This window comes from Rissa tridactyla, chromosome 4 (assembly GCF_028500815.1).
Source record: "Rissa tridactyla isolate bRisTri1 chromosome 4, bRisTri1.patW.cur.20221130, whole genome shotgun sequence".
Taxonomy (NCBI): domain Eukaryota; kingdom Metazoa; phylum Chordata; class Aves; order Charadriiformes; family Laridae; genus Rissa; species Rissa tridactyla.
In genome coordinates, this window is record NC_071469.1 from 49,176,931 (window position 1) to 49,192,071 (window position 15,141).

The following is a 15,141-nucleotide window of genomic DNA, read 5'->3' on the forward strand; positions in this document are numbered from 1 at the left end:
CGCCACAGAAAAGGTTACCTCACAATGCCTCCCTCCTCCCTGCCCTTCCTGTTCACAGCTTTTCTGGCCAGTCCAGTAGTTTACATAGATTATACAGCAACTTTTTATGTGACATAGGTGACAACCTACAAAACGTTTATAATGTTACCATTCAGAAATACAAAAACCTGTTTTGAATCTATGATTGGAAGTAAAGTCATAAAACCAACTAGAACACAGCTTTTCCTCTAGGTATATAGATAAAAACTAGGCACAAATAAAACAGTATAGATAAAAAGTCAAGTGGCACAGACAGATGTCTATACAGCCAAAGATCTTGGTGACATACGTGCTACTGTAAGGGTTTTAAAAATCGAGACACAATGCTGACAGCATTATGGATCTCTATTTTAGATGAAAACATTGCCAAAACACCAGGATTAGATTCCTTGGAGCCACTGCGGATAATACAGGTTTTGGGAGGCAAAGAGCCTGTCATTTATTTTAGAAGAACTTCTGCTCTAGATGTTTATATTCTCAGCAATCAGCATCATCCCCAGTGTGATCAATAAATTAAATGAAAATTAACATCTGTTGCAAATCACAAGGTGGAAGCTGAACTGCATGCACAGGTAAGCAAGCACAAGTAACATGTATTTAGAAAATAATAAAGGAAAGAACATTCACTGCTGAACGAACACAAACTCCATCATCTTACCTCAGAGGCATTGATGGCCAAAGCCTTCAGCAGGAGCCTGCTGGCATCCAAATGAAGACCATAATGAATCAAGAGGTTAGCGAGATTGACCAGAGGGATGTCCTGATACTCATGTGGAGCCAAATTAAATGCTTTTTGCAAACAGGTGATAGCAAAGGTGCTATTTCCAACTGCACGCCAGTACAATCCAGCTTCATTAAGCACAAGCCACAGAGGATCTTCCGGCTATAGGAGAGTCAGGGAAAAGAATGAAAACACCCACCAAAGAGGTTTCTCAGGAAGACAGACTTGCCTGCTCTTCGGTAAGAAACATACAAAACTCGGCTCCTGCATACTACCTTATTAAGTAGATACAAATTACACTTTGCTGTGACTGCTAGCAGATTATTCAATCTGCTCTACCCTACTCAAATTGACCCTATTTACAGTCTGAATTGTAATTTAGTAGCAGCTGCGGCTCACGCTCTACCCATATGACTGCCTTATATTATCACCACAAAGTCACTTGAAATACACAAGTGATAATGGTTAGCTCGCTTCAGGAAGCAACATTTGTGAGCCACATCAGAGTCTTAAAATTACATTAATACAGATCTATGCAGAAATTACAATTTGAAGGCCAGGCAGCTTTTAAATTGTAGTTAGATGTGCTTCCAGGCCCGATATCCACCATCAAGATTTCCTATCAATTCAAGGTTTCAGAATTGTTTTTTCTTAGATTTAGTTATCTATTTGTCTGATGAAAGTTGACAAGTGACATGCATTAGATACTGTTTAAAGATTATAAACCAGCAAGCAACAAGTGAGGGCAGGTGGAAGAATGGAGAAAGTGTCAAATGCACCTTGAACATTCCTTCCTCCTCTTTCACCTATAACAGAAAAAACAAACACTCATCCTACAGGAAAAATAGCAAAACTTTAAAATACTGAGAGGTGGACAGAGCTATGTAAAACATCCTCTTTCAGATGGATCAGTTTGAAATGGTTCAGAAACACTTACATTCTCGTTTTTAGTATTTTCAGCATTCCATGTTACCCAATTCTACAAAGAGTTTAAAGCATAAAGGCAACAACTGAAATTAATGTCCAATCCAACCTACACATCTGAAGCCCAAATGCATGCATGAGTAAAAAACACGCAGCTAGGATTAAAGACGCGGAACAGATAAGGATTTTCACAGTAGTACTGTATTAACACAATACAACTGGCATTGCAGTAATAATGTGTTGGAAAAGTTAATCAGTACAAAGATTTTCTTCCAGATTTTAAAAACAACCTCACACTGGAAGGTTCCACCTATGGTTCAAGATGAACTGCAAGATAGCGATAGGATATATTACTTCTTTGTTTGGAATACCTTACATAATCTGTAATTGTAAGAGTATTTATGACCCCGATTTTGCAATGTGCATACATAACATTACTTGCATGTTTTTCATGCTAACCTCCTCACTGAATTACACTCCATACGCAGGCCTCAATGACCTTTCTTTAACTAAATCATCAGCAAGTTATTGGCACTTTGTCTTTCCCAATACAAAAATACCAACTGCGGCACTCCTGCTCTACAAAGTTTATCATTAGCAGAACAGGCATGCCGACACAACAGCGTTCTTACATTAGCATCTAAATGACTGAGAAGTTCAGACTTCTAGCATGGAGGCAACAGAATACTACAGTTAAAAACACAATACCTATGCACTGCGGCAGTTAAGACATTAGACACGTATAGGACTGTTCTGAGCAGCATAACAACAGGAATCAACTGCTACTGTTAATTTTTCTTATGGGTAAGACAGATGCACATAGTAAATGGTACTGATTTTAGACTAAAAGTAATACATACACACACTGCCTTGCCACAACTTGTACAAGAGAGAATTTCAGAAATATGAGCTTGACTCGTCAAAATGCATCAACCTCTATTCTCAATGCCTCCTGTCATTTGACTTGTGATGCCTCTCAAAGGCCCCACACAAGATGGAGGTGGCATTCCACAAAGTGTTATACAGATGTATATTCTTTGCCCCAGAGTGCTAATGATCTTGACAGATGATTGACAGAGGGTTAGTTTCTTTGGAGAGTGGGGTGGAGGATGACACACGGTAGTGGGGAGAAGGAGGAGGAAGAGCAAAAGGCAGGCATGGAGGGAGGGGTGAAAGATGGAGAAGTAATTCCACGCTATTTCTCTCAGTTAAGCAAATAGGTGCCAGGATTAGCTAATATATTGTTGCTCCATGTCCTGCGGTCACAACAAGAACTATAACTACAGGTCTGTTTGGTCCACACTAAGCTAAATTAAATGGATACTTCTCTCTATGTTTGTGCTGTACTTGTAAACATGGATTTTTAAGGTGGTTTCATCTCAGTTACAGGCAGCAAATAAGCTTATTTCTTGCACATCACTGACTGATTTCTTTGGAAGTATAGAAAAAAGCCTCAAATAGGAATTCTGAATTTATTTCATGCTACAGATTTTACATACCTTTTTCATGGCATGATCTAGAAATGCTCCTATCTTTGCCTGCGTAATAGATTGATTGTTGATACGAGAATGCAAGACCTGGACAGAAAAAGATTTTAATTTTTTTTTTTAAACAACTGAAGAAGTTTTACAGTATATATCTACATTGTTCATTCAAGTATTACTTCCCTAAGTATTTCTTTAGTACGGGGGGGGGGGGGCGGAGAATTGTTCTACATAGGTGATGTGAACATGTAACGATTAAAGCAGCCAATCTCCAGAAAGCAGTATGAAGGAATAACTTCAGCCGAAAGTTACCAACTTGGTAGAATACAGTAGTTACTGGAAACCCCGAGAAGTTGAATGATGTCAAAGGACTGTTAGAAGTTTTAAAAGAAAGCACTAATTTTAAATAGTAAATTAACTTTCCTACTCTGTGTACTTTTGGTCAGCATTTGAAAGAAGTCAGATAACAAGTCTTATGCTGAGTGACAAGTTCTCCCTTTCTCCAGCTCTACTGGAAAGCACTTGGTTCCCTTTTTTGGAAGTACTGATTGGCTTGTGATATCAAGTAATCTTTTAAATACCAGAACATGAAAAGTTCTGAGTAAGATTTTTAAGACAATAGAGAGGAGAACTTTAAAATAGAAGGGAATCAATGGGAAAATGTCTCTTACTTGTCTTGCTTGATCATCCGGCATCTTGAATTTCAAACCCAGATTACTGTCTAGTTCCTTGATCAGTATGTTTAGAGATTCATTGTTACGAGCATCAGTAATGGAAGAACAGTCTGGTGCCTGGGTTTCTGCATGCCCAATGGTATCTCTTGGGATACTCAGGATTGGCTGGACTCTAGCAATAAGGAGAACCAAGACAAATTAATAGCATGTGTTCCATGTCACTAATACATAAACATAAGAATCAGCTACATTATCAACCGACAAATCTCACACTGTAGACTGCCACAAGATATGAGTAGCAAACCAGTAAAGTTCAAGGACAACTCTTCCATTGAAAAGTCATCAATAAATAAGGTCTTTACTTTCCATTTTTAAGCACAGAATACCTGCAAATAACGGACAACGCAGTAGAGATAAGACACAGAAGATTCTCATATTACGCTTATAAGAACTATATGAAGTTTAGAAATAGATAGATAAGTAAAAAAGAAAATGCTGAAGTTTTAAACTAAAGTTTGATTTCAAAAACATCATGAGGTAGCTATACTATTTGCGAGAAACTTTTTAAGCTGAACATTGTTTTTTTTCAAAGGAAGCTTCAGGACATTGGTGGGTGGGAATCTTTGCTTTAACACCTGCTCAATACTAGAATTATACTGACTAGGAGAAGAAAGCTTATGTTGTTAAGTGAGCAGGATATTATGAAATTGCATTGATCTATGTAAGGTAGCTATTGCAGCACAGACATATTTATTTTATCCTATGTAATAGCAAGTATTACTGACAATTCTACAACTAAACTGGTTTTCTACCTCCATCCCAAAGGAACAATCTGGAGCTTTCCACTCATAACCCTCTTTTAGCATTTTCTGGTCTTCACAATTTTCTGTTATCATAACTAAAGCTAAGAGGATGTATGCAATGTACAACAGTTAACTGTAGTTATTAAATAGACACCTCATTCTCTCTCTCTGACGGTCTTTTTTTAAAATATACTCTAGAAGACATTCAGGCTTGCGCTTAAATCCTCATTCTTTTAGCAATACTGTAGATATTTAATGTATTCACCTTGTACTAACAGTCAGAGAAGAATCACCATGAAATTGTATCTGACTGTTACAGTAAAGACAATAATAAAGGAAAACACCCTCCCTTCTGTGGAACAGCCAGAGAAGGAGGTCCAAACACATCTGTGCTGTTGATTACTAGTTGCATCCATCCTCTCCAGAAAGAAAATGTTCATTAAGACTTTAGTGTGAAAATTTACGAATATAATAAAAAAAAAAAAAAAAAAAATCAACACTTGCCTGAATCCCCTATTTTCTGGAGGCAGGAAATAAGTCGGAAGTTCTTCTGGATCAGGAATTTTGGGGAAAGATTTCATGCAGTCTGATCGATGAGGCCAAAGAATATGCTGTTTTTCCTAAAGGGGAAAGTAATTATTTTTTATTATTTTCTCAACATTTTTAATATTCTAATTAACAAGCTAATAAGAACATAAGGAACAGCCTGGAGTAAAAAAAGAGCAGAGATCTATTAAACTATTATCTTTTCTGGAGTAACAGCAGTTCCATTTTCTATCTTTACTCAGATGTATGGTTTGCCAAGGTACCTAAGAACAACCCCCTCTGCACTGCAGTAGAGTTTCAAATGACAGGAAACTGGTACAGAGAAACTACAGAAATGCTTATGTGTTGAAGAAATTCGCTACGTTCTGAAGTGCTGCCATACATCAAACCTGCAGCCCAAATGCTAAGAAGTTTCACATAAATAAGGACAAGGTTCACTCTTCCACAACTCCACTCACTCTATTGGATTCTACACTCCACACTGAAACGACAGAACGAGCAACAGGGGAAGACTGCAAGGACTGGCTGTGGTCGCTTTGGTTTGCATGAAGATCCAAATTCACAGATGTCATACTAGATGTTGAAGAGTCTTCACCAAACTAGAAACGACAGAAACCCAATATTTAATAAGGAAAATATATAGTATATTACTGGCTGAATTTCTGCACGTTATTTTTCCCCATTCACCGTTTATATTATGTTAAGCCTCACTGATGAGCTGAAATTTGGGTAGCAGGAAAAAAATGTAAATTTAAGCCTCTTGATCCACTCCACGGAAAAGTAATATTCACGTTGTAAGTCAGTCAACAATGAAAACACAAGTGCAAATCACCAAAAAAATGTTAAAGCTACCAAGCAAACATTCCTAATACACAACAAACAAAATCTACGTATGTAAACTGCAGCTCTAGTTCAAGTCAGAGTTACTAAGACTCATGGCTTGCAAAATTATCTTGATAATCTGAATTTATAATTACTATAATAGGAAGAGCATCTAAGCAGAAAACACAGCATAATTAAAAATAATTATTCCTGTTTCTTAAACTAGTTAAGGGGAAACTCCAGAACACATTCCACATAGCAAAATAAATTTAACCATATTCTTTATCTGTAGTTCTAACACAGCAGCAGTGTTGCCTGGGTGGCTTTCATTATGGATTTTCGGTATTAGTGTACACCCTGCTTCCAAAACTTCTCAATATTGCTGTATCAGATTTCCTTGGTACACTGTGTAATTCAAGATATGCAAGCAGCAAATACTCACAAATTACTACTCACAAAGGCTAATTTTTGGGCTGCAAAAGCACTCACTAGATTCAACACCACTGAGCTCTGCTCTCCCATTTGTTAATTGCTTATGGCAGTTTTGTGCTCCTTCTGGTAGGAAAAAGAGATTAAATTGGGAGGAGCATGCAAAAATTGCCTGGCTTGAGTCATACAACAGTGTAATAAACAAAAAATATTATGATACATTTTATGTAGTAGAACTAAATGATTGATACAATATTATTTTAAAAAGACTTTTAAGCTGTTATATTGGAATATTCTTTCCGCTAAAGAATAACTCTTGTTCTATATACCACATGCACAAGAGTGCATAAAACCTTAGAAAACCTTTGCCTCTTCATTAACATTAGCTGCCTAATGCTTTTTCTTGTCCTCTCTAAAGGAAACTAAACTGGAAAATTAAACATGTTATGCTCCTGCTAGCATGCCTGCAATGTAGTATCTTTATGTAAGAGAAAGCTGTAATTCCTCAAGCGGGGATTCTTGTACTTCTTAGAAAGAAATACATGGCTGTTCTACGCAGGCTGAAAAGGCAAAGGAGTCAATACAGAAGTAGTTGATATCTCACAGGAAACTAAGACTTTGGACTAAAATAAAGTTTTTCAACTCAAATAACTCTAATAGTTCTCTTTTTTAAGTAAAACAAAGTCTTAAACAATAAACCCTCTAAGTTTCTATAATCCACAGTCAATCTCAGCTTGTATTTCTAGCAAAAGAAACTAGCATTAAATACTTCACTCTCTGGAAAGCAGACTAAATGAATTCTCACTATAATTACCACACCCAAAATGTACTCCCTTTGTCAAGCCTCAAAAAAAATTGAACTATTTTGCTAATAAGGCAAATGTGATGCAACTTAAAGGAGTGGTATTAATTCACAGACAAACCTGAACATATTCCACGTTTTCAAAAATGTCTCCGCGGTGATAACGAACAGGCTGGTCCCACTGGCAGTGCAAGCTATGCTGCTGATTGCCCAGTCTACAAATCTGATGGTTCCCTGCAGAGCACAAAACATTTTTCTGCTATGTAAGTCAGGATTCCGAGGAGACAGAGGCAGCATACAGTCAACCCCTCTGCCCTCAATTTGGTCAATCCTTTTTATTTATTTAATCAGCACAGAGAAAATTCTGTCTTCAGAAGACTCAAAACCAACCCTGTTCAAGAACATATGGCAATCCCTTGCTTTAATAAGCAAAGCACAACAGCCACTCAGGGCCATCTTACTATATAAAGAAGTTACGTCCCCACATTAATCTGAATATGTGCAATTCTTCATTGCTCTAAAGAGCATGAAGTCTAAAAAGTTGTACCTAATTGAGCTTCTTTTGCCATCTGTGTCTCGTGAATGATGTTCCTCAAGATTTGTTCCTCCTGGATGAGCTTGTACTTGTCTAAAACATCTTGTTGCCTAAGGTAATGGTCATGTTGCTTTTGATATTCCTTCAATTCATTTAATGTTCGCTGAAGTGATCTTGAAAATTCAACAGTAGAAAAGATTTACTTTGAATGCTTTTAAAAATATCAGCTTTTCCCTACAGTGCTGTACAAAATCAACTTTGGGTTTATTGAAGTATTCTTATGAATAATTTTATTGCATAGTCAAAGAAATACAGAAGGTTGAAAATCATTATTCTATCTGAAATGTAAATAATTGCTGCAACAGAACAACAGAAGTGAGATTGTATGAATTGCCACTAGGATGCTTCATAAGTTACCTATGCTGGGCTTCCAATTTTTGCTCAAGTTTTTGCTGACACAGGACAGCATGCTTCCTTTTTACAGCTTGCTCAAACCCTGGCTTGGCCTGTAGAGCATGATCATAACACAGGACCGAGTGGTTGTACTCTCCAAGCATCTGAAGAATGACCGAGAGAGAGAATTAGCCATTGTTCAGTAATATCTAATAAAAAAAATATTCCATTTTTAAAGAAGTCATTAACTCAAATTTTAATTTGTGGTAACAAGAAGCCTGTTGTTTCTGAAACTCAGGCCACTACATCTGCTAAAGAAAGGCTGCAGAATTTCCCTGTGACTTATTTCTAAGCGCAGATGAAAATCTTGGCTGAAAGACAGACTTTTGGATGAAAATATCTTGACAGAATCTTAAACATCAAGTGTGAAATGCATGTGGAACACCAGATACACTGTAAAAGAGTAAAGCATGACAAGTAAAGCCAGAAAGATGAAATAGTATTTGGTTTTCTACAAGCCTCGGAAAATAAAGATAGTATTTACTGCATATATATTTCCCAAAGTGTAATAGCTGGTAAAGAAGTCACTGTAATCCAGCGCTGCATGAACCACAATAGCTGCATCTGCGGAGAAGTGAGCCCGGTGCAGAATATTTGCCAAATTTACCAGTGCGATATCTTTATTTTGCCTAAAAGAAGAAAGAAAAAGAAAAGAAAAAGCAGACATTAGAAGAAGGTCAGACTGTGTAAGAATCACGTACAAGGATACATTCATTCCTCAGTCACATAGTAAATATGTAATTTGATAGGAAAATGCCTAAACTATACATATGCCTAGTATAGCACATAAAGACTAAGAACAAATAACATGGATTATTCCTTAGGAAACAGTCTTAAAAACTAAAACCTATTTACTAACTAGGATAACTAGAAATGTCATCTGAAAAGAAATCTTTATTAGCAATTCTTACCTTGAAGAAAAATGAAGGGCACGCATGGCACATTCTACTACTTGGTATGGCTCATTCTTTATTCGCCAGTAAAAAGAAGCCATATTATAGAGTACCCAGGAAGAAGAGTTCTGCAGTAAAGAGAAACAAATGAACTGTCCTAACTACTAAGACATGAACTAAAGGGTTAACCAGGGCTTTAATTACTATGGGATGGAAAGCTGAGCTGTTGTCTAAGCTGTTATTCTCTTCCTCTCGAAAGCTGCCATTTGGCAATAGCTGTGAATGTTCAGGAAGAACAAACTAGCATATAAATGTATTAAAGAACCAGAACTTCTGCCTTTCAGACAGGTAAAAATTCAAAATGAAATGAAACAAGAAGTGACAGTAGTTTAAGCATCAACAGCTTAGCCGGAGTTCAATGAGAGTTTCTACATTTTGCAGGAAGGCATTTCATAAAAATATACACATTTCAGTACTATTATTTCATCTTTGTTCTTTAAGTACCTGCATTTTTGTTTAAAAGCTCTTATTACCTTGAGAGAGCAATGAATGTGGCTTGCCAGACCACACAAATACAAGAGTCATTAAAGATGACAGTAAGTATCTATTTACTGGCTTTGCTGATGCCTTCTCCTACCTCTGCTTACCTAGCAGAAAATGTTATTAGTCTGCCTTTTGTAACCGAAATGTAAACCAAAAACATATGTGCAAAACTAGTACTGGATCTGATTGCATGAACAGGCATATCTAATCTTGTAAGACCTTTCTAGCAGTCTTTTTGTCCGTACAGCAAGATTACAGTTTCATACCTTCATTAGCCCATCATAAATACGATGACCTATTTCCTCTATACTTCTTCCCAGCCTCCGTGATAAGTATGTGAAGATTGGATCTTCTTTAGGTAACAAGGGTGCAGAAAGATTAACTCTTTCTTGGACACCCTGAAACAAAAATTGAATATATGTATTTGCTGAGACTTTAACTAAAAGTAGAGAAACACAGACAAGAGCATGACTCCCAGGAAAACTTACAGCTTGATTATTTTACATTCTTATTATCCTTTTATATCAAGATCTTAGAGACTTGACAGGATAACGTCACCTTTGACAGATGAATAATATATATTATTATAGATAGGCAAACACTAGAAACAGCCAAAAGCAGCCTCTGCTTATGAATGCTATAGGAGAAAAATTCATTTCTGGTAGCACTGTATACCTGGCAGCTATTGATTTCGTTAATGACCACTGAAGCACTTAACTCATGTTTGTCAAGTTACATGCACACTATGAAAGTATCCCTACATCTCCTATTCTTTTTCTTCCTTCCCCAACAAACCACATACTCCTTTGAAAAGTGCATCCAGACCCAGGAACAGAGCTAGAGAACTTCAGCTCCTGTTTTGTTCGTATGAAAATTACTTATTTGTAGATGAGAAGTTATTTTAAAGACTTGTAATAAAATAAATATCAAGATACAAGCACTAAAGCCATGTCTGTTTGCTTTAGTGCCAAATTTAGAAAATTTGCTCATACAATACTCTTGAAAAAAACAATTTTTGCATCACACTTCTACTGGAACCTTTCTAAAGCAGATGAACTTTGTACTAGTAAAGAACAATTATCTCATCCTCTGGGTTAGGGCTTGGCATTCAGACACCAGAGAGACAGTCAAGTATGTCAGGAACTATTGACAAGTCTGCAAACAATTTTCTGACCCTGGATCTTCATACAGTTTAATGACCCTGTTCAGCACCCTCCAATTTTCAACTGAAACAATTCACAAGTTAGAATAATTTCCAATGAAAGCTACTGTTTTACTAATGAAACGTGTTATGAAAACAAAATACTCCATTTTCCTAACACTGCTCTCTAAAATAAGGCAAACACTAACAAAAGAGAAACAGGATCTGTGTAACTGATGGAACTGCCCTCCTATAAGCAGGTACTTTAAGTGGGGCATGGCTGTGGTTTAAGAAAAAGAGTCTGAAACAGTCTTGAAAGATTACAATACTTTTCAACCTTGACTGAGAACTGCCAGTAAGAGTTTTCTATTCCTCTTCCTGAGGGGGAAAAAAAAAATAAAAATAAATCAAACATACATGGATTTGCTCACTTACCCGTAAGTGCTGAAAAGCATGAATGCTGTATGGAAGATCTAGAACTTTTGTACAGTCAGGCTGCTGCAGGTCTGGAGGCACTGGCGACTTTGTGTCTATATAGTCTTCAGGGCTGAGGACATAACAACATAACACAGCAGGCTCCAGATTAAAATACTGCTAAAGTTCATAAGAGACAGTATTGTAGTTGACAGACACAGTATTCCGATTTGACCATTAAAAAAATTCTGGTTTTGAGCACATTAGACCATTTCTGATGTCTTCCCAGATTTCAGTTTTATCAGGATGTCATCACTGTAGGATAAAGTAAATACATTTTTGTCTGCTTTAGAGGAAACATCAACATTTGGACAGCCTCCAAAATGTATCAGCGTCAACCTAGTGTATCACTACTATGATTAATGATCTCTCTACCAGGCAAATGGCAATGCATGCAGATTAGAAGACTCTGCAACTGAAACAAACAAACAAATCCCAAGTATTAGTGAGAAGCCCAAATGAAGGTATCTGAGGATAAAATTAATCTTTTTCCCACTTCAAGTACTCATCTGATTACATTAAAAAAATAAAACTAGAAAAACAAAACAGTCCGCCCTGAAGATGAATTACCAACGAAGCTGAATGTCGAGCAGACTGTCCACACATCCTTTATTTGCTAAACACAGCAATATGTGCATGACCAGAAGGTTCAACAGCTTGGTAATCAACAGAATTTCATTCAAATTTAAGTCAAGACAGCTCCCACTATGAGAAGTGTATCTATCTTAAAATACCCAAAGAACACTCAAGCAAGTTCAACCCCCTTCTACATGTTGCACTTCAGTTTAATTCACATGTCTGGTCATATCAGTACAGAGTTACAGTGGCAGAACTGACTGGGAGGCTGGGAACAGAACGGAGAAGTTTCAGGGTAGGGCATGGACAGTTTGGGGGAGACAGCATTTCTGTGTTGTACCCTTTTGTAATTAGTGGCAAAGGTTGTTTCAATTTTCTTTCACACTAACAAAATAAAACAACTGTCATATAAAGAACAGTCAGTGATAGTATTTTTCTTTTTAATTGCATTTACAGGTTTTGTTGATTTTTTTCATTCAGTAAAAATCTTAAAATATAAAGCATCTCATTACCGGATATCTTTGCTCTCTAAGGTGATGTACGTGCCATCGTATAGATCTAGGTCCCCCAAGGGCACCTTTGCTTTAATGCAGTCCGGATCCTCTTTATTATGCCTTTGTTCCAGCCCTGTGTCTCTGTCCTCATTTTCCTCTATATGAATCTTTTGAGCAACTAACTGTTTCTGTAGGAATAAAAAAAAAAGGAAACAGAAGAATGTATACTGATGAAAGCAAATGCTAGAGTTGCTAGGAGTTGAACAGTCCAACTTTTTCCTTAAAACAAAGTCCATTTGAAGGAAATCTAAAACACTGTAGGACATTTTTTTATTTAGGTGGAATATAAATACTTTCATTAGAGATAATATGACTTAAACAGCCCCTCATTTCTCCTGCTGTACCTAAAAAGAGGGCTAATAGCATTCCAAATTCATGGTAGGCCATTCAGAAAAAGAAAAAATAGTTGTTAACAGTGTGTCAACTTTTCCATATTTGGACCCTTTTCCTCCACTGTAAAACCTCATGGTTCATTACAGCCATTTTCAGAAAGGTGTTTTCAGAGCCTTTTTCAAAAATAAATGGGTTTGAAGAAAACCAGAGGTGACCTGCTCTCTGATGTGTCCTAGAAAGAGCAGTGGAAAGAAAGGCCCTACAAACACAGAGATGAGCACAGGGAAATTCACAGCCTACAGGCAATACTCTAAATAGCAGCTATAACAAATCTAAGACAACACTTCTACAAATAGTTCTGGAATATAGTGGTCAGCTACAGAATCCAGTACCTAAATGACTTTACTTAAAAATGTTAGGATTTATAGATAACAACAGTGAATGATGTAGCTGGGGACAATGATAACCAATTGAGCAAACTTAAGGCACAAAATTCTTGAGATCTGAAGAATTCTTCATCCCTTCACTGAAGCACAATTATACCAACAATGACTTCTGTTCCCCATCTAAATCTATCACTAAAAATCTCATGAAAAAAATTTCTGTATTTTTGGAAATATGCTTTACCTCCAGTTCTTTGAGGTAGTTAACTGTTGTTTCTTGTCTCATTAGTATTACCAAATCATGTGGGTTCCTCAAGTTCATTGGTGAATCCACCTGCAAGACATTTCAACAGTTCATAAGGTAAGACATTCTCCTAATTAGAGCAATTTTAAAAGGTAATAAGTTACGTTCATTCAACTACAGTTTGTCTGTTCAGAGGTTTTCTGGCCACTCAGCATTCATATAATCTCCATATTTTAAATCTGTATTTCAAACAACATTGTGATTTGAGAATCCAATTCAAACCACGCTTTAATTTTAAACCTATTTTAGTTTATTCAGGCACACAAATTCTAAGCATAAGAGGCAAGTAAATTTATCACAAAAAAAATTACTAAGAGTACCCACTGCTGAAATACTAGATACCTTAAATTGAATCGCAAAAACCTGTTTTCTTTTATAGCTTTAAAATTCCTCCATCATGTCCCTCAATAGGCATAAAGTACCTCAGCTTCAAGTCAACTCCTCCATGCAAACAATTTAACACACTGGCCTAGAGTTAAGATCTATTGCCTTCAGGATTAAGTAAATGAACAAAATCAAGAGGTAAGCAGACGAAGACTGAAAACTCTGTTATAGAAAACGGTGCTACAGCTTCCGCAGCTAGGCACAGGAGTTAGCAGCTCAATGAAGAGTGACATTATGGGTAAGTCACAGACAAAAGTGGTTACATGCCAGACCTTTACTGGTCTGTAATTGAGCTCAGTGAGCTATGGCACTTCACTCCGCAGCTGAAATACCCCGGCCTCGTCCTCACACCAAATCAGTTCTCCTGCCTGGGTGGGTGTGGGAAAGTCATTACAGTCGAGAAGGTGGTGTATGAGCAGCTGAGCTGATCTGAAGGCTCACCTCCAGGGTTCCAGCCCCATTTCCTCCACTCTGTCAGTGCGATACCAGCTAGTCCTGCATGCCAGCTCTAGCACCCACTAGGCTCTCTTGTGAGCTAACCCAAACTCAATAGTTGAACAGGACACAATCCCCTATCAGTTACTTTATCTGAACTAATAAATTAAATTAGCTCATGGAGGATTCAGTGAGTATGAGAAAAGAAGCAAGGAAATGGACAGGAGTATGTGATGACAAGGGTGAGAGGAAGAAGGGTGACAAGGACAGCAAGATCTCCCATTTTTAACACAATGACTGTTATGGTAGACAATCTACACCAAGTTGTTCCTGGATATGCTCAGTTTCCATTCAAGCTTTCAGAGTACAGAACTAGCTACTGCATGAAGATGTAAGCAGTACCTATGTGCTTGCGCTGATACCTCCACACGGGCTGTCCACCCCCATGAAATCTGTCCAAACTTGGTGACATTAGAATTTAATGGAAAAGTCTGACATATACACATGTGCAGGAGAACCTCCTGAGCTCCAGCTCTTAATTTTTTGTCACCTTGATGAACAACTTGAACACACTTCTGGGACTCTCTCTTATTGTAGAAAACTGCATCTCCAGTAGGAAAACAGCAAATTTCCTGGTCATTTTAATGTGTCCTGTCAACAGATTAAGCCTTGGGCTATGTTCTCTTGGCTGCAAGTCAAGATAAGAAGCTCAAATCTACTTTCTTTGGACTCCGGACTGTGAAGTCTAGATTCCTTGCAAGCCTCCCTACTGAGGGAGGCTACCGATCCTGCTCAGTAAGGATCCTATCCTCTGAGACAAAAACATCCGTTCCCCCATACCTCAAAAAAAACCAAACCAACCCTAAAGGTGGTTTTGGATAAATTGGGC

The 15,141-nt window shown here is 37.3% G+C and overlaps 1 protein-coding gene across 3 annotated transcripts in view; it reads right to left on the bottom strand.

Annotated features, from left to right (window-relative positions):
- Positions 1–15,141, bottom strand: part of TTC17 (tetratricopeptide repeat domain 17) — a 61,337-nt gene that overhangs the window by 32,556 nt on the left and 13,640 nt on the right. For 2 of the 3 annotated variants that reach the window (XM_054198487.1, XM_054198489.1), the window contains exons 2-15: positions 13,374–13,463; positions 12,372–12,541; positions 11,245–11,356; positions 9,935–10,066; positions 9,144–9,253; positions 8,717–8,861; positions 8,197–8,336; positions 7,792–7,952; positions 7,366–7,478; positions 5,650–5,790; positions 5,150–5,265; positions 3,840–4,014; positions 3,184–3,261; positions 698–922 (exon numbers count right to left, since the gene is read on the bottom strand). In XM_054198487.1, coding sequence (XP_054054462.1) covers positions 698–922; positions 3,184–3,261; positions 3,840–4,014; positions 5,150–5,265; positions 5,650–5,790; positions 7,366–7,478; positions 7,792–7,952; positions 8,197–8,336; positions 8,717–8,861; positions 9,144–9,253; positions 9,935–10,066; positions 11,245–11,356; positions 12,372–12,541; positions 13,374–13,463 — 1,908 coding nt within the window. The remainder of the gene's footprint in view (positions 1–697; positions 923–3,183; positions 3,262–3,839; positions 4,015–5,149; positions 5,266–5,649; positions 5,791–7,365; positions 7,479–7,791; positions 7,953–8,196; positions 8,337–8,716; positions 8,862–9,143; positions 9,254–9,934; positions 10,067–11,244; positions 11,357–12,371; positions 12,542–13,373; positions 13,464–15,141) is intronic. The other variant, XM_054198488.1, reaches the window with a different exon arrangement.